The sequence below is a fragment of the Archocentrus centrarchus genome, chromosome 10, assembly GCF_007364275.1.
Source record: "Archocentrus centrarchus isolate MPI-CPG fArcCen1 chromosome 10, fArcCen1, whole genome shotgun sequence".
Taxonomy (NCBI): Eukaryota; Metazoa; Chordata; class Actinopteri; order Cichliformes; family Cichlidae; genus Archocentrus; species Archocentrus centrarchus.
In genome coordinates this window covers 19,243,507-19,270,064 of record NC_044355.1, presented here as the reverse complement: position 1 = coordinate 19,270,064, position 26,558 = coordinate 19,243,507, and the positions used below count along the sequence as shown (strand labels likewise).

At 38.9% G+C, this 26,558-nt stretch overlaps 1 protein-coding gene across 1 annotated transcript; it reads left to right on the top strand.

Moving 5' to 3' along the window:
• The first annotated feature begins 7,677 nt into the window (after window positions 1-7,677).
• Window positions 7,678-12,548, top strand: LOC115787196 (interferon-induced very large GTPase 1-like). The gene is made up of 2 exons (XM_030739779.1): window positions 7,678-7,719; window positions 7,824-12,548. The coding sequence occupies exons 1-2, from the start codon at window positions 7,678-7,680 to the stop codon at window positions 12,546-12,548; spliced, it is 4,767 nt and encodes a 1,588-aa protein (XP_030595639.1).
• The last annotated feature ends 14,010 nt before the right edge of the window (window positions 12,549-26,558 follow it).

The window sequence follows — 26,558 nt, the reverse complement described above, 5'->3', positions numbered from 1 at the left end:
CGCTTGCTAGCAATATGACTATGACTATAGTGATCTGTTCTGGGAGCTGAAGTAGAGAAAAAAATAATTGCTGAAATTCTCAGCACAGTAAGCACAACACACAAACATGGCTGAGAGCAGTGGAGACGTGGAAAAACATGTCAGCGATGATCCATAATATTAAAGGTAATCCGCAGAGAAGGAGAACTTTTTAGAATCTGAGGGTTTTTTTTTCTAACTCCTGAGCCAAACTCCAGTCCAGTGGGTGGCGGTAATGCAGCTCTAAGCTGGTTTGCCCACCGCCATTAAACCCACAAGAAGAAGATGGAGAACTGTAATGCTACTAATGTGGGTGAAACGCTCCACTTACACGGAGAAACCCGAGCGCTGCAGTTTAAATGAAGCATCGAAGCAACAAATTTGCTTTGAGGATTTTTTATAATCGAATTATTCGAGTTACTCGAGGAATCATTGCACCCCTAATATGAATTACTCCAAAAATGCATTTAACAATGGGTTTTATGGTGTGATATAAATTGGAAATTTTTGTTCAATTGTTATATCAATATGTATGGAGGAGGACAGGAGAGAGGTACAACAGTGAGCATCTGCGGCCATCTGTAAAACATGGTTCTGTCATGGTTTGTGGCTGGATATCAGACAGTGGTGTTGGAGATCTTGTCAAAATTATGACTGGAGAAATGTCCCAAACACAGCACAGTAAAAGCATGCCTGGATAAAAAAAATACACAATGGAATATGTTGGGATTTATTTTTATCAACCATACTGATATTTAAAGTTATTATTCCCACTTCTGTTTATTTGCAGCTAAACTGCTTTCCACAATGTAATAAATGCATATTGTGTAGGAGGAAAATTTGAGGCCTGTTTGAGTTGCTCTTATTTGTGTTCAGGGCCCTAGAAGCTCTGCTACCCCTCCCTAATAGTCTGCTGTCACCAAGCAGGCCCTCTCAGACCATCCTCAGAGCATACTCATCTTCTGCCCTAGCCCCGTGATGAACCTGTTACTCATTAAATTCATGCTAAGGGGTCTCAACTCACAAAACTGCCCGATTTTGGGTTCGTGTACAGGACACCAGTCATCCTGTTTGCCCATTTTTTGATTTATACTGGATATAGGGATAATTCTGTCCAGTGGACCTAGCTGAAGGCTAACTTGCTTGTGTAGCATGGGCAAAAACTTTGGAAATGCAAATCAAGAAAGTATAAATCTGTCCATGCAACAGGTCCGGGGGCAAAATGGGCCTCATTTTCGTCCTCATATCTGGTCCTTCTCCCTCATATCTAGTCAAGCATATGTGTGAGGGGTTGTAAATCCTTCTCCAAGAGTGCCTTAGGATGGCCGCAAGGAGGTTGTAGCTGACAATTACTGTGATGAATTTTTCTTACTGTCTTGTTGATGTATTGAAAATACTCCAGGATGTTTGTGCCCTTTCAGATAATGACAGTAGAATTAATGACAGTTTCTAATGAAAGTTTGCAAAGTGCAGACTCAGCACAAATCGTAGACAAAGAAAGGGAAAGAGTATAAATACCACAGTTAGAAGAGGAGAAGGGAGAGAAGAGAAGATGTAGCGACTGTCTTTGTCCGTGCTGTCCGTTTTTCCAGCAACTACTAAGGCACAACCTCCCGGGAGGGCTTCTTGCTTTCACTTTTTGCTTTTTGTCCTTTGTTTTTTGTGTTTGTATATTTCTAAGTACTAGTAACTTTTTTGCAACAGAGCTTGCTCATCGCCATGGATCATTTGGACAGTTTGATTTTATTTAGACTCATACTTAATCCCTGCACGGGCTCTCCTCGGTCGGAGGGAGTGATGAGGAAGCCGGGGCATGGTCAACAGGTTCTTTCTTCCTTTCTGTTTCTCTGTGTGTGTAACTCAGTCTTCATATGCTACTGTCTGTCTTTTTAACTATTTGTGTGCTACTAAGATGTCTAATAAACTGCCTGCATTGGAACCTGCTCAACACTGTGATTTGTTGGTAACTATGGTTTTAATTGGGTTTTAATTTGCAGTCAAAAAGGACCATGGAGACCCCTAAAATGTATCCTACAAATACTGCCAGTCATGGATTGACCTCCCCAGAGCCCGGACCTCAAGATTATTGAAGTAGTGTGGGATCATATTGACAGAGAACAGAACAAAAGGCAGCCAACATCCAAAGAGCTTTAAATGTCTTTCAGGAACCCTGGAGGACATTTCAGTTAATGGCTGCACCTATTTCCTGTAAAACTTTCCAACTTGATATTCAAGTTTTGCTGGTTTGGTTTTAATGAATGCAGCCTGGAAGCAGTTTTCTGACCAAGATGACCCATATCTACTAAACAGGCATATTCTAAATTAACAGTTCCCTCAGGTGGAAATAACTTCTGCATATTCTTAAGTTGCACTTTATTATAAATTCAACATGATATCACACCATTTCTGGACTGAGCTGCATGAAGCTGACACCCCACCCATGTGAAAAATTCCAGCAAATAGATTGAGCGGTTAGTGCTCTGTTTGTGCAATTAAAATTTTTGTTTGTGCTACTTTCATTTCTGAGTTATAAATGACAGTTTTAATGGCACAAACGGAGCACTAAAACAGTACACCACTCTGATTTGTTTTGGAGCAAGATGGAGGGGTTAGTGACGTCATCAGCCAAAATTATAATTCATAATAATTTGGAAATGTAAGCAGCACAAACGACAGATTTAACGGCACAAACCAGCACAAATGGAGCACTAAAAAAGTAAACCACTCTGGTTTGTTTTGGAGCAAAATAGGGGGATGATGACCTTTGGATGACCTAAAAAATAATCTTTAATAACTCAGACCTGAAAGCAGCACAAATGAAAATTTTAACGGCACAAACCAGCACAAACAGAGCACTAACCGCTCAATCTATTTGCTAGAATTTTTCACGTAGGTGGGGTGTCAGCTTCACGCAGCTTCTGGACTGTGCTGTGTGAGGAAGATGGGAGCCTCAACATTGAAGTTTACCGGACGCACACAAACGGTACCTATTGTTTGACTCCCATCACCCACTAGAACACAAACTTGGGGTGATCAGGACCCTGCAATACTGGGCAGAAAACGCTCCCTCTAAGGCAGAAGGGAAACAAAAAGCACACATGGAAGGAAAGCCCTTAAAACATGGTTATTCCAACTCGGCTTTCATCAAATCAGCCAATATGCACAGGAAAGGAGGTCAGACAGCAACTAAAGAGAATGAGCATTAACAAGCAGAACAACATTGTGATCCCTTATGTGGCAGGCTTGTCAGAGAAACTCAGAATAATTTTCTCCAAGCATGACATCCCAGTACACTTGAAACCTGGTCACACTCAAAGGCAAAAACTGGTCTACTCTAAGGGGTCATTCAGAAATGTCATTGATCATTTTCCAGAGCGTACAAAGCATACAGACCCCCCCACCCCCCCCAAAAAAGAGAAAATGTTGATCTTTTTTCATGACATTTAATTTCACCTTGTTATTTGGTAATGTAATGTACTAGGAAGTATTAAAACTATGGAACCCCACAAGGGACGTGAGAAAAAAAAAGATTTACTTTTGCAAGATCTCGTAAAACTTTTTAATTTTAGGCCGTGCACTTCCGCATTAATCTTGATATGGCAGCATCCATCAGGAAGTTGAAAGGATCCGTATGAGATTGCAGCAAAAGTCACCTTTAATTTATAATTCAATGGTTCCTGTTGGCTGTAACCACGCCCAAACTGTGCAGGCATGAAGGAATGAACTTGACTGACTGTCTCGCTCTCACGCCATCACTGCTTCACTGATTGCCACAAACACACACAGTGCTGCCCTGCCCCTTTCTCCTCTCAGTCGCTCAGCTTATAAACAACTACAGTGATGGAGGACACACACCTGTTTATGTATATCATATATATTCATAAAATAAAAGCTCAAGCTGAGTGTGTGTATGCGAAAAAGTACGAAGTCTCTGTTTTTCCCTCGGTTTTTTCTCCCATGTCCCTTGCGGGGTTCTGTAAAACACATCATGGTGTTGAAAAATTCTGTAGGTCTTGGTATTAAATATACTCTTTCCTACCTATTAAAACATTGTATTGTTGCACTAATAAAAATCCATCCATTCTCTTCCACTTATCGTTTTCAGGATAGCAGGAGGGCTGGAGTCTATGCCAGCTGTCATAGGGTAAGATGCAGGGTACAACCTGCAATGAACATATATACCTATATATTAGAATTTATAGAGTGCAATAAACTGATTTGAATTTTAATGTGAATGTGTACTGCACTTTATGTACGGAAAATGTACACACCTCCACACTGTTCAGAGTGACAGTGGAGCGATTTGTCATCTGAATAGCCAGTCTTGTGCCAAAAAGTGATTTCCGGTATTTGCTCAAAAAATTATTGCTGGTATTTATTTATACAGTAATCCCTCACTTATCGCAGGTGTTACGTTCCAGGACCATCCGCGATAAGTGAAAATCCGCAAAGTAGGGACGCTATATTTATTTTAATACTTATACTACTATATACTATATATACTATATACTTATTATTTTAGTAGTTATACACTATTTTAAGTTTTTATAAATCCTTCCCACACACTTATACACCAAATATATACATTACTGTACAACATGTACTACGCATGTGAAGAACGAGTACCGCAAAAACCCGCGAAACAGCGAAAATACCGCAATAAATATTTTACACTAATATTGATTGAAAACCCGCGAAACAGCGAGTCCATGAAAAGCGAACCGCAAAGTAGCGAGGGATTACTGTATTGTTGTAAATGATTTGCAGACCTATAATCTGTCAAGTGTTGGAATCTGTTTTCCAATTTGTTTAAAACTTCCAATTTAGTGATCCCACCCAGGTTCGTTGATGGTGAAATGAAACACACAGATCGTGCAAATACTCATGTCATGATATAAACATTTATTCAAACATTAATTAACAGAGTATATGACATAAAACATGTTTAAATCAGATATATCTGAGAGACTAGAGAACAGACCTTACCTTCCTGACTCTCTGCCTTATCCAATCTAACCTTCTCACAGTCTGTCCTCTGCTTATATCCCCCATCCTCCAGTTCTCCTAAAGAATTTACCCTTTGACCTTTTATACAATTACTACACTGGTTTCTATGACAACCACACCTAAGGAGTGACCAGCCTACACACTCTGAGAAGGAAAAAGTCTGTTCCAGACCACTAATAAGTACACTGCTCAAAAAAATAAAGGGAACACTCAAATAACACATCCTAGATCTGAATGAATGAAATATTCTCATTGAATACTTTGTTCTGTACAACGTTGAATGTGCTGACAACAAAATCACACAAAAATCATCAATGGAAATCAAACTTATTAACCAATGGAGGCCTGGATTTGGAGTCACACACAAAATTAAAAACACACTACAGGCTGATCCAACTTTGATGTAATGTCCTTAACACAAGTCAAAATGAGGCTCAGTATTGTGTGTGGCCTCCACGTGCCTGTATGACCTCCCTACAATGCCTGGGCATGCTCCTGATGAGGTGGCAGATGGTCTCCTGAGGGATCTCCTCCCAGACCTGGACTAAAGCATCCGCCAACTCCTGGACAGTCTGTGGTGCAACGTGACGTTGGTGGATGGAGCGAGACATGATGTCCCAGATGTGCTCAATCAGATTCAGGTCTGGGGAACGGGCGGGCCAGTCCATAGCTTCAATGCCTTCATCTTGCAGGAACTGCTGACACATTCCAGCCACATGAGGTCTAGCATTGTCCTGCATTAGGAGGAACCCAGGGCCAACTGCACCAGCATATGGTCTCACAAGGGGTCTGAGTATCTCATCTCGGTACCTAATGGCAGTCATGCTACCTCTGGCGAGCACATGGAGGGCTTTGCGGCCCTCCAAAGAAATGCCACCCCACACTATTACTGACCCACTGCCAAACCGGTCATGCTGAAGGATGTTGCAGGCAGCAGATCGCTCTCCACAGCGTCTCCAGACTCTGTCACGTCTGCCACATGTGCTCAGTGTGAACCTGCTTTCATCTGTGAAGAGCACAGGGCACCAGTGGCAAATTTGCCAATCCTGGTGTTCTCTGGCAAATGCCAACTGTGTTGGGCTGTGAGCACAACCCCCATCTGTGGACGTTGGGCCCTCATACCATCCTCATGGAGTCGGTTTCTAACCGTTTGTGCAGACACATGCACATTTGTGGCCTGCTGGAGGTCATTTTGCAGGGCTCTGGCAGTGCTCCTCCTGTTCCTCCTTGCACAAAGGCGGAGGTAATGGTCCTGCTGCTGGGCTCCTTTTATCATTCTCAATACCCACCCTTTGCATGAAATCCTTGCCCCACGAATCAAACACGAGGTATTGTCTCTAAATTATATAAATTTATTTCATATCCCCCAGCCAGGTTACCTCTGGAAAAGATTTGGGAAAGGGACCTCTCCATTGTGGGAGAGGCTGAAATTGACTGGGATATAGTGTGGGAGAATCTACACAACACCTCCAAAAACCCTGACCACCAGCTCATACATTTTAAATTCATACATAGGCTTCATTTAACGCCCAGGAAGCATCACTCTGTGAAAATCATTACCTCTCCAAATTGCAAATTTATGCTCACTTAATACTTTAGGATCATTTAAGCAAATGTATTGGGATTGTCCTAGTGTGACGACTTTCTGGAGACAAATCTCCACCACCTTGAGTGGTTTGCTTCAGGTCAACATTCCGTTGTCTCCATCTTTACTCCTACTCAACGATGATTCCAAATTAAGGATCTCCTCCCATCAAGAACGGTTGGGGCCGCCATGGATTGATTTGGGGGGGGGGGGTGCGTGTATGTTCTATAGTCATATTTAAGTGCCTTGTTTCTCTCCTTTTCATGATGTTGTATTTGTCTGCACATTTGTGGATTCATAATTAAAATAAAAATAATTGATCAAAAAAAACAAAACAAATAAAACTAACAAATTTAAATCCTACAAATAATTACTAATAAATGTAACTAATACACGTAATGCTAAATAGTTTATCTCCCCACACAAGCGTATGTCATCTCATCTCTTATGAATGATATCAATTCATTTTGAGTCACAAAGAGCATTTCTGTCACATGGTAGAAGCTGCAGTCAGTTTTTGGCAAAATGACTTTCATATTGTAGTAATTCTGTTAAAGTTAGATGGTTCTGTGCAGAAGTTGTGTGATTTCCCACCGTTTTGGTGGGAACCAGGTTACACACAAATATAAGGCCAACATAGATGAAAATAGGCCAAATCCGTCATCATTTTCTGTGGTTTACTGCCTACAGTTTCCATTTTTGGAACAATGCTTCCACTTCTTGTTGAATTTATCTCCGACGGCTTTGGCTGCTTTCCACACTTGCTGCACCGCACTGACAGCTTGTTCTGTTTCCATCTAATATCGTCAGTAGAATCATTTTGTGAATCGATGATTGCCTATTTTAGAGAATTCAATGAGGCCTTTGAACTGATCTGCCAGACCTGAGGCCATATCGCTGTAGACCACGGAATGGTACAGCGGTGTGGATACCTCAGCCATCAGCGTTTGAATTGCACAGAAGTTCAAAAGGTTTCGCAGCTAAAACTAGAGAAATGTATTGGATCCATCAAACACTGAGTTGGCATTTTGGTTCTACTTTACCTTGCAGGAACCTCAATTGAGGACATGAGTGGAAATATGGAGAACTTCAGTGGAAACCAGGAGACGGTAAGAGAGTCACAATTTATTTCATGTGTAGGACAATTTACCACATTGTATAATAATATAGCTTCTTTACAAAAATTACATATTTATTTGCTTATCTACTGCAGTCTGAAAAAATCATCAACAAGAAGAAGCCATGTCAACCAGAAACAGAAACACTGCTTGGAAGACTTCACCTTCAAGAGAAATTTGAACAGAAGTTTCCACTGGCAGATTTTCTTCAGATACTTCCACCTTTGAAACAGCACCATGTCACATCTGAGAAAGATCTGTCTCACGCTTTTCTCCTCAGACTGATGATGTTAGATTACAGGGCCAGATTTGTTCCTGTAATAGCAGATGGTCTTGAGGGGACTCATTCACACTCTGATGAGGTGATTAACATGACTGAAAATGATTTGGATGATTTAGATGATTTATTAAATACCAATGTAGAAACACACGAACAAGAACAGACTCATGTGCATCCAATGGATGTTCAGATGGCAGTATATCACTGCTCAGACAGCTTCCTTAAACAGATGATGATTACAAAGCTCTCTCAGTGTCAATATGCTTTACTTTTGCTTGTTCCTGACCCAGTCACAATGGAGATTGAGTGCCCTCTGTGGACTTTCAGACAAATAACAAAAACCTGGAAGGTAACTCCAATCAAAGGTGACTTAAACATTGTTACAGTGAAAAGTGTTCCAGTCTGCAAGGCTGAGACACCCTTGGTGTCCTTTTTCCGCCTGGGTTCACTGTCGGTGTCTAAATCTCAGCTGATGAACACTTTGATCAACGGCCGTCACAGCACCTTCTTCCACAGAAACTGCCCCGGAAGCACCAAGTCTCGCCATCTGATGGATGGTGTGGCAGAGATTGCCTGGTACTGCCCTGATGGAAAACCCAATGATGCCTTCAATGACTGCATTGCCTTTTGTAATCTTCATGGTGATGCTCTGTCAATAGAAACACAGCGTGACATACTGATTGAAAAATCCTCAGTGAATATTTTTTGTGTTCCATCTCTACAAAGAAACGACAAAAACAAGGCATTTATATCAGCTCATTTTAAGTTTCACAAGCCTCTCATTTGTCTCTGTGTTGATGACAGCTGTGGTATTAAGAGAAAAAATGGAAAATACATACTAGGTCTCAAAGACAAAAGCCAGTCAGATGTGTCTGAAGAACTGAAACAGATCATTAGAGAAGTTTTATCTTCTCTAGATGGTTCCAGCTTGAAACCATCCTTCCAGCTTGAAACCATGGCTGAGCTCTCTGGAATCAGAGTGGATGAAAGTGACCCAGCCTGTCAAAAAGGGAAATCTGCTGCTATGAAAATAATAGATCTGCTTACAAAGGATAACATGGATGTCTCAAAGATCAAAGAAAATATTCTCCCATGTCAAGGTCATTTGTGGCATCAGTGGAGCAAAATACACAAAGAGCTGTATCATCTCAGAGGAAACATTGAAAAGCAGAAAAATAAAAAGCAACAGGAACTGATGAACATACGTCAGGAACAATATGCTGCTTCCTGTAGTAAACTGATGGAGTTGTTTATTGAAAACCTCTCATCATTGCCACCCACAGATAAAAAGTATTTCCTGAAATACACTCAGATCTTAATGGATTCCCTCTCCACAGATGATCTTTCTGTTATTCTCAAAAGCTATAATGAAAAGTGGTCTGAGGCCTTGGCTTTAAAGAACAAATACAAAAATTCAGATCTGTTATCAAAAAAACAAGCTGAGCTTGAAAACATATCACAAAAACTGCAGTCTGCCACTTTTGGTTTGGAGCACATCTTCAGAGAAATGGGACAGATCTATGAAGCTCACAGAACAATAGAAGGAGAGAGCAGATACACGGGCTGGTCTAAATACCCTGAACTGGCTGCACAGCTGATGATATCAGGACACCCAATGGAGCTGTTGGATGGTGATGCAGGTCACATGCCTTTAACATGGATCTCTAGTCTTTTAGAGAAAGTCATTGAGAAACTGGGGGACCAGAGAGTTTTTGTGTTGTCAGTTTTGGGCATACAAAGCAGTGGAAAATCAACAATGCTGAACACCATGTTTGGATTGCAGTTTGCAGTGAGTGCTGGCAGGTGCACCAAAGGTGCCTTCATGCAGCTGCTCAAAGTATCAGAGGAGATGAAGAAAGACTTTAAGTTTGACTATATTCTTGTGGTGGACACTGAAGGACTGCGTGCTCTTGAGCTGGAAGGTAACACCACTCGTCACCATGACAATGAACTGGCAACATTTGTTGTTGGTTTGGGAAACTTGACGCTGATCAACATCTTTGGAGAGAATCCATCTGAAATGCAAGACATTCTGCAGATTGTTGTTCAGGCTTTTATGAGGATGAAGAAAGTTAAACTTTCTCCCAGTTGTGTGTTTGTTCACCAGAATGTTACAGATGTTGCAGCAGCTGCAAAAAACATGGATGGAAAGAGACGCCTGCAGGACAAACTGGACCAGATGGCCAAACTAGCAGCTGAAGAGGAGGTTTGTAATGCAGAGTGCTTCAGTGATGTCATTGAATTTGATGTTCAAAAATATGTTAAATACTGCGCCCAGCTGTGGGAGGGCAGTCCACCCATGGCTCCTCCAAATCCAGGTTACAGCGAGAGCATCCAAGAAGTGAAAGACACCATCCTCTCTAAAGCTTCAAAGTCTGCTGGGATCACTCTGTCACAGTTCAAAACCAAAGTTCAGGACCTGTGGAATGCCCTCCTGAATGAAAACTTTGTTTTCAGTTTTAAAAACACTCTTGAAATTGCTGTGTACAGAAAACTGGAGGTCAATTATGGAAACTGGACCTGGACCCTGAGGAGCAACATGTTGACCATTGAAAACCAACTTCATAATAGAATTGAAAATGGAAATCTTGACAAGGTGGAGGTGAGTTATCTTAAAAAAGAATCAAAGAAAACATTTGAAACAATCACAAAAGAAATGACAATATATTTTGAAGATGACAATGAGAAAGATATGCTGGCTCAGTGGAGAGGCCGATTTGAAACCAAAATCAAGGAGTTTCATGAGGAACAGGTGAGCATAGTGAAAAGGAAACTGGATGAAGTTATTCAACAGAAGAAGGCTCGTAAAAAGCTGGATGATAAGAAGACAGAGTTTGAGAACAGGCTGCTACAGAAGAGCAAAGAGCTCACGCAGCACCTGAAGGATAAGGCCAAAGATGAAGAGGAGCTTGAAGAACAGTTCAGCTCTGTTTGGAGAGGCTGGGTTACTGAATTAACAGCAGATACTAAACCTGTTGAAGACATTAACCTGGAAGAAGATCAGTTCACTATCCTTGAAGAACTTGGTTTTGAAGAGACTTTCATAAATGAACGTAAACAACGTAAAAAACATATCATATCATTGATTGGAGATTATTCAGATTATGTAAAACCATCAAATTTTCTGGAATTCCTGACATCAAACAATGTATTGTCACATGAAAAGCAACAACAGATCAGATCTCTCATTGACAAAGCTGAAAATGAATCACTTGATGCAATTAAACACAAACCTGTGGCTACAAGAGGCTACTCATCAACTTACTTGCAAGAAGTGGCCAAAACTGTAAAAGAAAAAGTGGAGAAATTTCAGAAAGAGAGGAATTACTCATTCAAGAAGGAGTTTACAGTTGATCTCTTACTTTATGTGTTCTTCAAAGCAGAGAGGTGGCTTCTAGACTCACAGGAAAAATTCAAAATGAACAATGATCCACTCACTTATTTACAAAGCAAGAAAAGTCAGTATTACACAGTTTTTAGAAGCTTTTGCAAAGGAAACTCGTCTGCTGTTGTGCTTGGGGAACTGATCTGTGAAAAGCTGAAAACTTCCACTGTCGAGGCTGTCTGTAACAAGACTATTATTGGTCTGGCAGGAGAGATGAAGTGTAACTTCCCAGCATTCAATGGGAACAGGCTAAACTTGGAGAAACATGTGCTGAAATCACTCGCTGAGAAAGAAAACTTTGATGATTTCATCACCTACATCAGAAATCCAAGAAGACAAACAGAAGCTTTTATAAAAGCAGAAGTAAAAAAATATATCTTCATAGATCACAAAGATCAAACTGTGAATATACTCAAGAAAAATGTTGGGGACATCAACACACTTGTGGGTCAAGCTTTATTTACTGCAACACAAAAAGTCCAAACTAAGAGAGGAAACACAAACATGTGGCTGAAGGAATTTTCTAGTTTTCTAAAAGATGAGCTAACATTTGATACAGTTTCTTCTCAAAATTTCAGTGACATTAATGATTTTGAGTTTCTGAAGTCAGAGATAGAGAAAAGACTTGCATCTGTCTTTGATCAGATGAGCAGTCTCTCATTGGATAAGCTGAAGAGATCCAGGCTCAAGCCTGATAAAATCCTCATTGATCAGCTGTGTAGGTGCTGCTGGGTAACATGTCCATTCTGTGCAGCTGTTTGTACCAACACCATTGAAGGCCACAGTGATGTTGACCACAGTGTCCCGTTTCATCGACCTGAGGGAATCAATGGATGGCACTACAGAGGCACAGTGGAATTCAGCATCAATTTCTGCACAACAAATGTTGCAAGTGATTGCAGATTTTACCCTCATTATGATTCAAAGGAAACTGTTCCCTATAAACAGTACAGAACTGCTGGTCCAAAGTATGCCAACTGGAGAATCACCCCTGATGAGTCTAAACTGGCATACTGGAAATGGTTTGTGTGTCAATTTCAAAATCAACTGGAAGAGCACTATAAGTTAAAATTCCAGGGCAGAGGGGACATCCCACTTCAGTGGAGAACAATCTCTAAAGATGAAGCCATTAAAAATCTGAATGAAATGTGTTAAAGCCTCAAAGAAAATAGGACCCTGTTCCTAATGATTGTGCTATTTAGTTTTTGCATAATAAGTTATGATTACTGATTGATAAATCAATCATGTATTTTCATAACTGGCAGGTGATTTTGAGACTGAGAAATGAGGGACAAAAAGGTGATATGACTGTGATTTCAAGTTAGCTCATAAAGAAAAAGAGGACAAAAGAACATCAGTCATGTTTCATATCTGTAAAGTTGCTTCCATTTGCAGGGTTTGTTGAAATGACCCGTGAAGATAATTTGTCTTTCTGTGTAATTTTGGCTTAAAATTCAGCAGTAACTGTAATAAAATTATTACTTGGAATAGAAACTATAACTGTTGCTACTTTCCCACCGCCAAGGAGCCAGTTCGCGTGCCAGTGCTCGTGCTGTTCCCAATGAACCGGAGAAACGCTTAAGATCGGGCCCGCGTTCCCACCGCGTTTCTGTGAACTGCTCCTTTATGCATGAGTGTGGGCGGGTCATCGTCTGGACACAAAAGCCGAAGCGCACAAACGTGGGAGAACACGCTCCCCTTTCTTGTGCTGCAAATACATTTTACGGTCCAAACCAAACTACTGCAGCATCTGTGTGCAGCACAGAAGGAAACACAGACAGCGATTAGAGCAAGACGACAAGTACGCACTTTGTGTCCTTTTATCTTTGATATGAACTGATACAAAGCAGCAAGTTCAGCCTTAGAACCCAACCTAATTCACAGCCGTGAAAATCGCTTCACTTTTCTCATGTAAAACACATGTAATATGGTAGAAAACTTGATGTTGAGATGGCAGAGTCACGACTTTCTGCCGCTTTCGTCACACGTTCTTGGTTTGAGACCAGCTAGTTTGCGGGGCCGGAGTTTAACCCGTTTGTCTGCCAAACACCGAGTGCTTGTGTGGTGGAAAACCCGCCTAATGGTTCAAATTAAGGCACTGGCACCGGAACCCTGTTGGTGGGAAAGAGGCCTGTGTGCAAATCATACTAGAGCCAAAAAAAACCCTTTGATTTAACTTTCCATGTTATTAATGTTTGAGGTCAGTGATGGTTAAATTATGCATTTTATTTCTTTTACCTTGTTTTACAGTATCATGAAAAATGGATAGTACGAAAATGTAAAAGGCAGAAAAAGAGCACATTTTAATCATTTGAATTAGTCTCATGTATTGATTTACACTTTACACTGTTTATTTTATTTTATTTTATCATGTGGAGATTATGACACATCCAGTTTTAATTTTATATATTAATCCTAATGTTATCAAATTACAATTTTTTTATGAGAAAGAGACAAAAATATAAGATGGACATTGTTAATGTGCTAATTGGGTGATGGGTCATGAAATAAAAACTACATTTACTGAAGAAGTGTTTTTTGTCTATTTTTGTCATGACATGAAGAAGTAACCCTTTCTGTCCAGCCATCTTAGATTGTTGCAGATAGGCTGGAGAGTAGACACAATGCAAATGATTTTCAAAGTAACAGTCTATCTAGTCATAATCTGCTAACCTTGTATTTAATAAATTGCACATGGAGTCACCACAAATTCAGCAACAATTTGCTGTCAGGTGTAGCTTGAAGAATGGGGAGTGTCTCATATCACAACTTTTTCCTCAACACATTAAATAAAAGATAAAAATTTTCACAAAAAAAAAAAATCATAGAAATTAGAACATTTCACACTGATGAAAATTTAAAAAATTTCTTTTTGATGTGATATCAGAAACAGTATGCTAAAGTGATAAGAGTTAAAATGAGAGGAAATGAGTGACCAGAGATACTGGAAATGTAAAACTGCACCTCAGCATTAGCCTGATGGAAAAAATGTATTTAATAAAACTGTTAAGTGTGTGTGGTTGGAAAAATTTTTATCAATTAGAAATAACTCCTGGTATCCACAGCATGAGGAGTGGTTGTGTGAGAATTGGCTTTATGCCACGAGAGATGACAAAATGAGCTGCACAGGGTAGTGAGTATTGCTGATTTTTATGTTGGCCCTTAAAGTAGTGGTTCATAACTGCTTCAGATGTATATGTTGGCTCTTAAAGTACTGGCTTACAACTGCTTGAGACATTAAATTAATGATATTCCTGTTGTATAGACTAAGATTGTCTCCTTCAGATTAAATAAGAATTGAAAATTATTTATTGTTTTGATGATTTCTCATGGTATACGTTAGCAGGATAAATTGTTACAAAAAGTGTTGTGTAAAAAAATAGACTATGAAGTTGGCATGAAATTGTTAGAAACTAGTTTAGTAAAAGTTGCAAATAAAAATTAGGGATGCGCTGATCCAATATTCAGTATCGGTTTGATCCTGGCCTAAATTACTGGATTGGATATTGGAAAGAAATAAAAACTGCAATCCGATCTGATCCGACCCACATTAGCTGTATTGCAGTTCTTCGTCGTCTTCTTCTTTTTGTGGGTTTGCGGTTGACCAAACCAGCTTAAAACTGCATTACCGCCATCTACCGGAATGGAGTGGGGATCAGGAAATAACCCCCTCAGTTCTCCATCGCTGCGACAGATTCCCTTTAACACTAAGTGGATTATCGCTGACATGTTTTTCCATGTCTCCACCGCTCTCTGTGTGTTGTGCTCGCTGTACTGAGAATTTCAGCAGTTATTTTTTTCTCTACTTCAGCTCCCGGACATACTGCTAGCGAGCTAGCGATTGTCCGGAATCGGAAGGACCCCTTCCCCATCAAAATATTTTTGATACTTTAATCCCTGATTAGTGACTAAATATAGACCTGCAGTAGAAACGTATTTAGGAGAATGCTTGTGAATATAAAGCATTACAAGATTACCCCCCAGCCCCCAGTTTTTCAACATAAACACTGTCAGGTAAACAGGATTTTTGTGAAGGAAGACACCTGAAACACTTTAATTAAAAAAGTTAAACATTTAATATATTAATGAATCAGAAAAAATACATACATGGCCATGTGGGGAATCAGAGTAAGAGTGTGCACTCTCTCTCTCTGAGCCCGTGTTCCTGTCTAACCAAAACATTTTTATACACGTAAGCGTAAACAATCTCTGGGTGCTATGAGTTGACCTTCGTCATTCAGTCTTGTTCTGGCTGGTTTTTCATGACTCAGATTCCTCTCAGTCATAGGCACAGCTTCTTCCTGATGTTCTAATTTAATCAATACGGAGAAATCTTTTCCAGATTAATGACAGAACGTGGTGATGTTGGCGATGTTCTAATTGTACGTTCGGTGGCTGGTCCTCGAGATAAGGTGCACTGAAAGAGAGAAGTTAGTCTACTACTTTCTGATCTATTGCTCTCTGTCTAGTGTATTATTTAATTGTTTATTATTTGGTTGATCCACTGTTAATTATTTAATTTACTGGAGTTTACCTTAAACATATGTCCTTTATTCACTGAGTAAAAAATAATCCCTAACTCCTTTTTCAAGCCATTCAGGTGTGAAAATTTAACAGCCGAATGGTTATTAACCTATTGATTAAAACTAAAAACAACATGAAAACAAACAAAATGGCATGATTATAATATATTTTAAAGTACAATAAGTCATTACAAACCAGAGTTGCTCTAAAATGATATTTCTGTGAGCCACTGAGTTCTGTAATCAGTGTTTACACTTCAACAAGGTCACACACACACACACACATGTTAGAGACAGAGACAGAGGGAGAGAGCAGCTCTTTTATTCAGTAAAGAATGGAGAAGCATATGAAAAGCATTCTAAAGCATAATTATTATTAGCACTCTTATTTCCTAAAATCACCCTCCTTTTCTATAAAGTAAGACCAAACAAACAAAAATCCCAAACAAGTGGACTAAAGCGCGAGACACAAGATCATGATCCTTCTGCAAGCATAACTTCTGAATATCTGTTTAAAGCACATCACATGAAACAAATATTTATTTTCACACTTTCATCAATTAGTATTGATTTGCTAAATAATTGATCCTGTTGTTACAGGCTCAGACCCCCCCCTTTTTTATGTCTTTTCCCAGGTGACCAATTCCTAGGAAAAGAGGAAAAGTTATAATTTGTCCATCTGATTTCCCCAAACATTTTCCCATCATTAAAAATACAGGATTTATTTATTTGAGTTCTCTACTAATTTTGACAATGCTCTGGAGAATTGAACTGCTATGGTTAAAGAATATTTAAACTGAGTAAACCACACAAGTAACATCCGTGTTATTTTATTCTGCTGTTAATGATGTTCTGTTCTATCACTAAGTTTTCCAATCAGTCTCTCTAAGGTGAATCAACATTCCTGATTTAATATTATAATTAACCCAATCTAAGTTTTGTTTAGTTTTGACCCAAAGGCATACAGTGACTCAAACTCTGCTGCTGTACCTTAAATTTGTTAAGAACTCCACTAGGAACTCTTAGGCATGAACGAAGCCTTTCAGGCTGATTGTTTTATTACAACCTGGACTAATTCAGACAGCATTCCATTTTCCCAAGGCTCCCATCCTCCACACGTCAGTCCTCTGTTTGCCAAACCAGGGATTTTTAATGCCATTTACACTTGGATAACAGGCCATCACACTGAGATGTTCCCATCCACAGTGTGATGGGCAGGTGTTCTAGTCTGAGGCAAAACATTCCCTGTAAAAGGCACACTTACTTATCAGCGGGGAGCAGTTACTGGTACCTATGAAAACTAGTCCAGTTGTATTTTATTGTACTGATTTTTCCCACTGTGTTTTAGCTTGAAAATTGAGTCTGAGCTGCAGGCCTTTGGGGTCAGTATCTAAATTTGAAAAGAACCTGTGGTCTGATCCATTCAACATGATTTTATTTATTAATTTTACTCACTAAATATAACACCCTGACTCAAAGACTATCAAATTAAAATCTACACACTTCAATTTGCCAAGAGACATATTTAACAGTAGAAGTGTATGTTTGGAAGATTTATTATTCAGTGACTTCATATTAAAGATCTCTTGATTAGTTTAACCCAGTCCAAATTTTTCTATTCTAGAAATGATTCAATCTATTCAGATGAAAAAATAAAAAGGAATTAAAGCTCTGAAATCAACACTTAACACAGATTTAGGACAGAAACCAGGAAAAATAAAAATATATGCTAAAGCTCACACAGTCTATGATTAGTCATCCTAGAATCCTACAGTTTAAATTTGCACATGGGTACATGTGTTATACCTATGGAATAAAATTAAAACAAAAACACTAAGGACTAAAGGTAGAAGCAAACATAAAAACAAACATATATAAAATACATTGCCTATGGCAATTCAACAGGGACTTTTTGGAAAGGAGCCAGTTTTGGATCTTTTCTTTACGTTTTCACTTAATTGATAAAATTATAAAGTTTTACAGTAGCTCCCTCCTTTTGGCCTAAAGAAACACCCAGTAAGCCAGGTTTAAGACTTTACTGGCCAGTTCTGGCCCCCAAACCTTATATTTGACATTTCGGAATTTAGCCATCTATTTTCTCTTTTTTTTGTTAAAATGAAAATAAAATACAAAAAATAAAAACAATAGGCACTGCAAATGATATTAGTTTTCATTCTCTCATTATTCAGTTATCTTTCAATGACAGCATTAGAATTTGAGTTCTCATTAAGCATGTTATTAAATGTCATTGTAATGGAAAATTTGCCAAAATTACAGATATCCTAATTATTAAAAAGAAAAGGAAATATAATTGGACTTAATTCTGTCTTACATCATATACAAACAGTCTGCTTTCTGTTTAAGAATGACACAGTTTTAGTGTTAATGAGAGAAACCTTGATTATTTTACTTTCATGACTCCATTTATTTATTTTGTACTTTGTGTATCTTTATTGGTCTTGCTCTGAATATAACACCATGTAGTGCGGTCAGTCAAAATCAGTCAGGTGAGTCTGAAACATTGTGGTAATTCTTGGGTCAGAGGTCATACTCACACTTCCCTCCTTTGTCGACCTTTTACACAGAGCTCACAGCAAAATAGTTTTCTGTGGTCATCTAACTGAAATCAGGACGTGTCCCTCCTTAGACCTCATGTCAAGAAAAAATAATAATTAGTGTTATAAGAAACAAAGCAGATTATATTCCTGTGGCCTCCCAATGATAAATTATCCAAACTGATTATGAGTCAGACTACTGAGAATGTTTAGACTGGAATTGAAACATTGCAGTCAGTTGTAATTTTTCCTGCAGTTCCTTGACCTTTGACCACTAATGTATTTTCTTTCTTCACTGAAACCTATGACTGAGCGTGCATAAGGCCTAACGCTCCCCACGTCGAAAAGATCTCCTGTTGATGACTCTCCTCCTGGTCTCAGACTTTACACAGAGGTCAAGGGTCAAGGAACTTACAGTTCACCTGTTCGTCTGAAGTTGGGCCTTCTTATTGAGGGTCATGTGGAACAGGAGCCTTTTTCTTGAGTCTTTAGAGCTGTCAGTCTGTTCAGGAGAGCTTGGTATGATCTTTAACACCTCGATCTGCACCAGTTTCTTTATTGGTAGCTGATCCAGTCTCCTGCAGCCGCAGTGATGTTGTTCAGGCTCCTGTTACAATGAAACTGAGAAATCTTTATTAGTTAAATCTTTACTCTTCTCCTAGTCTATATCCCTCCTTTGAGACATAAACTCTGTTTTGTCTCAATACTTTACCTTGTTTATCTAATTTATATAAATGGCATACTCAATTTTATATCATTAGCTTTTGGGATTTTTACTTTAATGCTTAATTCAATATCAAATTGTTCAGACATTCAAAATTCAAATGTTCTCTGTTTTTCTCTAAATCTTAGCTTTAAACAAATCTACTAAATAAATAAATGTAAATGCACAAAAGAGTAAATCGGGTGATTTTATTTCATCCTACATTTTCATAAATAGGTTTTTTTTAATTCTCTGTTTTGCTTTGTAACAGAGCAGCAGCTCAAGGTTTGGCACTTTGTTTTGCTTTGATTCAGCTGTTGTCACAAAATATTCACAGAGACTGACTTATTTTTTCCTCTAACTTTTCTTTTTAAGGTTTCACCAAAACTGTGTTCCTCATGGAAACTTTTTTTTAAATTTAACAACAATATAACATAATTTGTGATGAGTTTAGCTTTTCTCCACTAATTGTCTTTAATCTAATAGTGTCAGGGACCCATGAGTGTGCTCCTCTTTAAAATAAAAGAAATAGAATTTAAAGAGTAAAACTTGAAGTCAAATAAAACAATCAAGAAGAAATGATTAAATGAATAAATAAAATACAAATATCTGCTTCTCAATGTTTCTAAGGGGTTTATCCCCTCCCCAAATTTTCCCCAAGATATTCAGGATTATTTATCAAACCACTCTGTTAAGAATGTGCAAAAAACAAAAAGAAAAGAAAAGAAATGGGGGTGAAATAAAAATATTTTGCTCCCCGGGGGAACAAAAGAACTAAACAAAGCCCTAGACAACCCAAAAATCAAGAGAGAAAAAGGAATAAACAATAAAAAAAAACTGAAAATGCAAAAAAAAAAAAGTATATGATATTCTCTAAAAACAATGAACTCCTGACTGTCCTTTCTCCTTTTTTTTTTTTTTTTTTTCAAATCCTTCAATGGTAGGCAATACTCACTTTGTATCAGGGATAAACCTTATGCCTGAGAGCTCTTGACCCCCACTCCCTAACTCTACCATCCATACCAAAAACAAACAAAAGCAAAAAAGGAAAACAAAACAAAACAAAAACAAAGCAACAGCTTATCCACAGTATTCCTGACTTCGAGCCACTACCCATAATTCATAGCGGAAACCGGTTGTTTACTTCCGTTTGCGCTGTTGTTTACGGTTGCGGGCTTACACACTTGCCATTCAGTTTAACATTTTGACACTGCAGTTTCTTTTACCTGGCCTAAATGGTACCACATCGGAGGTGGAGACATTGCAAAGATGTTTTAAAAAGCAGCGAGGTAACAGTGCCTCACCCATCACTTGTGTAAATGACATGAAATTATGGCCTGAAGTCAGCTACATCCACATTATCAGTTACCTTGTTTTTTCCGAAGGTGTTGATGGCGGGGAAATCACGTAATTATAAGAGCACCAGATTACCTTCAAAGCAATAAAATCAATAAAGTAATGTTTAACAAACAAGGCAACGTTTTCCTTAAAGCAGCTGTAGAGCCGAGCCAGCGCATCAGCCAAGCTAAGCGCTTAGCATGGGTCATGCTAAGGGAAAGTGGAGCGGTGGAGACAGTCAGCTGTTCCTGTATTGTGATTAGGGAAATCATGTAGTGATGCTGCAGCTATTCTGTGGAAGGTATATCACTGATCCGGATATCAGAGTGTTCAGATCACTGAAACAGAAACACTGGACTGGCCGAAAGCTGTGATCGGGGAGACACGCAGCTGTCATCTTGCTAACTGCTACGTGTTTACATGAAGGCAGGCATTGTTTAAGCTTTGTGTAGGCTGTATACTGTAGTGTCACACTATAAATAAAATAACATAAAAAAATAAGAGGCTGTTCATTAAAGGAAAACTTAAAACGTAAGGAAAAAATACAGTAATAGGATGTGCAACTGGGTAGTATAATTTGGGGGAAAAAGAACAAATTTACAGAATAAAATAATTTGAAAAAATGTACAGACTGATGTAGTGACTAGGGATGGCACGATACCACTTTTTTAGGTCCGATACCGATATTTTATATTTGGGTATCTGCCGATACCGATACAAATCCGATTTTTTTTTTTTAAACAATTGCTTTAAAAAAAAAAGCATTGGGTGCATTTTACGTAAGTCAACAGTCAAATAAAAAAAGAATTGTAATGTTATTATATTATACTCGTTTGCAAGAAATACATTGCACCCAAAACACAGTTCAGTTTGCCAGTACTGATTTTTTTATTTAAACATAACTTTTCACAGCATATAGCTGGTCAACACTATTCAGACATTTATCCTGAAATTTTAACATTTTAAGCAAAACTTTAAATCTAAGGATTGAAGTAATATTCAAAATGAGATTCAAAGTGCAACTTTATGCTAGATCTCAAAATCTGTTAGGTTCTGAAAACAAAGTGCAATTTCAGCATAAAATACTGTTCATAATCAACAAATTAAAAACAAAATCAAGTTGTAGTGTGTATACTTAAAACTCAACAGACATCTACAGTGGAAAATTTCCACTGTAAAAACAACATAGTATTTAAAGTAGTGCAAACATGGCTTTTCGTGACTCTCAACTAGTATTAAGATGGCTGTCAGTTCAATCTTTTTCCATCACATTAAACCTGAAGTTCAACTGTGTGACATCTCTATACAAAACTTAACACTTGTATAAAAACATTTCCAGTATAAAAAATACAAATAAACACACACACACTGCGAACTAAAGTTTTTGGATATAGAATCCCCCTACCGTGAGACACGGCAGTAGCTGCCCATTACTGAAAAACAGTCACTTTTGAAAACCATTTTGTAACAGTTTGTTCACTGTAACATGAGAGGCAGGTTCTTCTTTAGAAAGATCAGCATTTCGGCCTTCTCAGCTGTCAGCCTGCTTCTCCTTTCATCAATAATGACGGAGGCTGTACTGAAGAGTCTCTCACTCTCCACACTTGTAGGAGGTGCACACAGAAATTTAGCTGCTGTAGAAACCAGAGTGGGTAATCTAGGTTTGTTGACTTGCCAGTATAGCAGTGGATTGTCCGAGCGCTGAATAGTTGACTCGCTGAGGTAGGTTTGCACTTCAATGCGTGCACTTGTGGTGGCTAAGTCAGGAACAGGTTCTACAGTGTTCTCCTTCAGGATTTCATCAAAAATGGTTTCAAGTCTGTTGGGACTTGCAGATTCCACCCGCGGTGTCTTCTTTGCTGGTTCCAAGGCTGCTGAACACGATGACCCCTCTGCTGGCTCTGAGGAATCTGCTGTGGTTGTCCTCAGCACCTCCGCCATCTTCCTCACCTCAACCATCAAAGAAGCTTTAGCTTGTTTGGAGGTTTCTACACTTGTGAAGTATCTGGAATTATAAAAAATAGCCAAATTATAATATTAAGTGATCAGTATGATCCTGTAGGCTTACTAAACTATGATCTAAAGTAAAATGTCCTCACCATTTTCTCTCACACACCCTCCTTTTCTCTCTCTCTGTCACTCACTCACTCATTCACATACTTTCATCTGATAAAACAATATCAGTGAAGACTCACATACCTGTTTTTATACCTTGGATCCAGCAGCGTTGCAACTGTGTATAGTGGCTCAGATTCTACATCTCTGAAGCATCTGTTAACTGCCTCAAGAAGGGTGCTTTTCATCTTCTTTATTCCTTCATCGGCCTCAGTTTCTCGAGAGAGAACGTGCTTGAGGACACAGACTATTGGGATGACATCAGATACAGATGATGATGAGGAGCTTACCTCCCTTGTTAACTCCTCAAAGGGAGCAAGAGCTGCCATGACCTTTTCCAGTAAACCCCACTGCTGTGCAGTGAGTGTGGCTGGCAGGTCATATTCTGCGGAATATGCGCACAAGACTCGTTTCTGTTCAATGAGGGTCTTGATCATATAATATGTGCTATTCCATCTTGTTCGCACATCTTGTACCAGACGCTTGGGTGGCATATTCAGCTCCATTTGAATGTCCTCCAAACGTGAATATGCTTGTGGTGAGTGCTTAAAGTGCCCCACTATTTTCCTGCCAATTGCAACTGCATCACTTGCACTACGTTGTGCTAGCAGTCCTTCATTCACCACAAGCTGCAAGGTATGCGCGAAGCATCCCAAACTTGCAAGTCCGAGCCGGTCCATTGCCATTGTTACATTGCTAGCATTGTCTCGTAAAATAACATGGACTTTGTTTTTCGGAATTTTCCATACATTCAACATTTCTTCCAAAGCTGAAGCGATGGACTCTCCCGAGTGCGAACCAGGAAACTGTTTAGCCTGCAACACTGCTTTTTGTAAAGTAAAACTTGAGTCTATCCACTGTGCTGTCAGACTTAGCAATGACAATGGACACACATCTGAGCTCCAGATATCAGTTGTTAAGCTTAAACTTGGAATGCTCTGCAAGCTTTCACAGATAAACTTGCATACTTCCTTGTACTTATCTGGGACAGCTTGCTCCGAGATGAAATGACGGTTTGGCAGCACATAGCGTGGCTCCAAATGCTCCATTAAGCGTTTAAAACCAACATTTTCCACAACAGAAAGAGGCTGGTCATCAAGCACAACAAATTCAGCAATTTTCTCCGTTATCAGCTTTGCTTTGTTGCTTTCTGGAGAGAGTTTCTCGTGTTTCTGAACGTTTTCCAGCAGCGTTTGTTGACACAAAACATTTTTCTTCGTAGTATTCGAGGCCTCGATAAATTCCATGTACTCCTTTCCGTGGTGTTTCTGTAAGTGTTTTATCATGTTCATGGTGTTAAAGTTCCTAGCACTGCTACCACCTCGTGAGACACTTGCATTGCACAACTTACACTCGGCGGTCTTGCTGATTCCTTCCTTGAGTGTGAAGTAACTCCACACCGCTGACATGCCGAAACAACTCTCACAACAATCGCTCTATCACGTGATGCCTGCCGCTCCTATGCGAAGGTGCTGCATCGGCTTACGGCATGCCGCAAATTTCATCAAACATTTTTTTAATATTTAAAGTATCGGAGTGCATTTTTTTATTTCTTTCCGATATCCGATCCAGTAATTTTGGCCAGTATCGGACCGATACCGATACTGAATATCGGATCGGCGCATCCCTACTCCAAACGAGACCAAAGTCTCCCGAAAATATGATTTAACAGTTCCTAGGGGACAGAAAAAAATGCATTAACATACAATGATAATAATTAGTATTATGTAATACAAAATCTAATCTGTACTTCCAAAGCCTGCATATGCGACCAACAGAGCAGTACATGCACGGGCAGTGGGTGTCACTCACTGCCAAATTTGTCTCCGTGTGTTCAAAGGCCACAGACAGGCGCTTGCTTGTGTAGCAGCTCTGAATCGTCGCTAATGAGACGAGGACACTTGCTCTGGTCACCACAGCTTTTATTTGAATCCCCCCTTTAAAATGGGGAACGAGGGGCATTAGTTTGGTGTACACAGCCAGGCTACACTCTCATCACAAGCTGCTTGTCTCCTCTGAGCGAGAAACGCAGCAGCCAACAGTGTACATAGAAAAACAAAACATGGGTAGTCCAATAAAAATATATACACTCAAAGAGAATTGACAACACAAAATTACTGAGTGACCAAATATGTTACAAAAATAAAATGAATAAAACAGATAATCAAAACGCACCTTTAAAATGGGGAACGAGGGGCATTAGTTTGGTGTACACAGCCAGGCTACACTCTCTGTAAGACGTGGATGAATGAAACACAGATGATTTAAAATCTATTATTTCACAGGCTGGAAACAGATACAACCCTATTAACATCATCTTTATAATGCTTATTGCAGTAATTACATATTTTCAAAGTCTATTAACACAGTCTTTTCAGCTGCTAGCTTAGTTTACCAGCAGTGAGTGGAGGAACACATCTTACCATCACAAGCTGCTTGTCTCCTCTGAGTGAGAGACAGGGCAGCTGTGACACATGTAGCTGGGGTGTGTCACGCCATTTAATGTCCCCAAGCAACAGGTGGCGATAAGGAACCACAATAAGGAACCATAGTAAAAAGCCAAGATAACATTAACGGCTTGATACAAAGAAATATATTTACTTAAAAAAAAACATATATATATATATATATATAAACATGAACTGACTTTCACTGTGGAGTTTTGAGAACGTTCATCTAAATTAACTTGCTACACTTGCTATCTCTTTCTCTCTCTCTCCCTCGCTCGCTCTATCTCTAACTAAATATAGCGAAAATCCCTCATTCGGTGCCGCCATGATTGTTGTTGTGGTCGCATTGGTGAAGTTTTACAATTAGCGCCTACCACCCCCTACAGGTTATTGAACATAACAGATGTGAAAAACCGCCTACAAAAGGCTTTGGAAATTGTAATATAAGTATTTTAGATGTTTGTAACGAGCAAATCTATTTTATGTACGTAACTGAAGTATCATTAGGAGCACTAGTTACTGTTTTTTACATTGTGTGTGTCAGGTATAGCATTTATCTAAAGACACGTAAGAAAAGAATAATTTGCTTACCGGAGTGTTACTGCTGGCCGCCATAGTTCTTCTGTCTTCCCGCCAAGTGCCAGCCATGTATCACGTGACTAAAGAAGCGTTGTGTGTTTGGCTGGAGTTTGGTTTGACTTCAGCCAGCATCGATTGCTCTTGCCTGGGGGTGGATAACTTTTCACCGCATTTTCTGACAGCGAATTTTAGACACTGAATTTGGCCTATCGCATTTGAGTACTCGAAAATATTTGCATCGAATTTTTAAAGGGTGAATTTTTTATCTTGAAATTTTGATAATTGAAAAATAAACTGAAAATGAGATAGTGAAATTTCAGAGACTTAAATTCACAGGCAAATAATTCAAACACTTTTTTTCGGCATTAAAAAAATTCAGTGCCAGAAATTCAATGGCATTTAAAATTCAGATCCTGATGACACAAGTTTGCTTCCATAGAAAACTGCCAGACATGACAGGCCCTAAAAAAAAAAAAAGGAAAATGGACCTGATTCAATTGGGGCCTCTTGGCCAGGTCATGTTTGTAACTGAGAACTAGTTCTGAAACATTTTACCTGGTAAAATAAAGGGTTTTTTAAAAAAATTGTAAGCCAAATTAAATAAATCTATGTTGATCATGGTATATTAATAAAATATAAGATAAGATAAACTTTAATGATCCCACAACAGGGACATTTGCATGTTACAGGAGCTTAAGTACAGAGAAGGATGAAGTAAAATAAAATTAAATAAAATAGAAAACACTGTATACAAAATTTTATATATATATATATATATATATATATATATATATATATATATATATATATATATATATATATATATATATATATATATTAGGGCTGGGACTTTAACGCGTTAATTTCGATTAATTAATTACTGGGAAATTAACGCGTTAAAA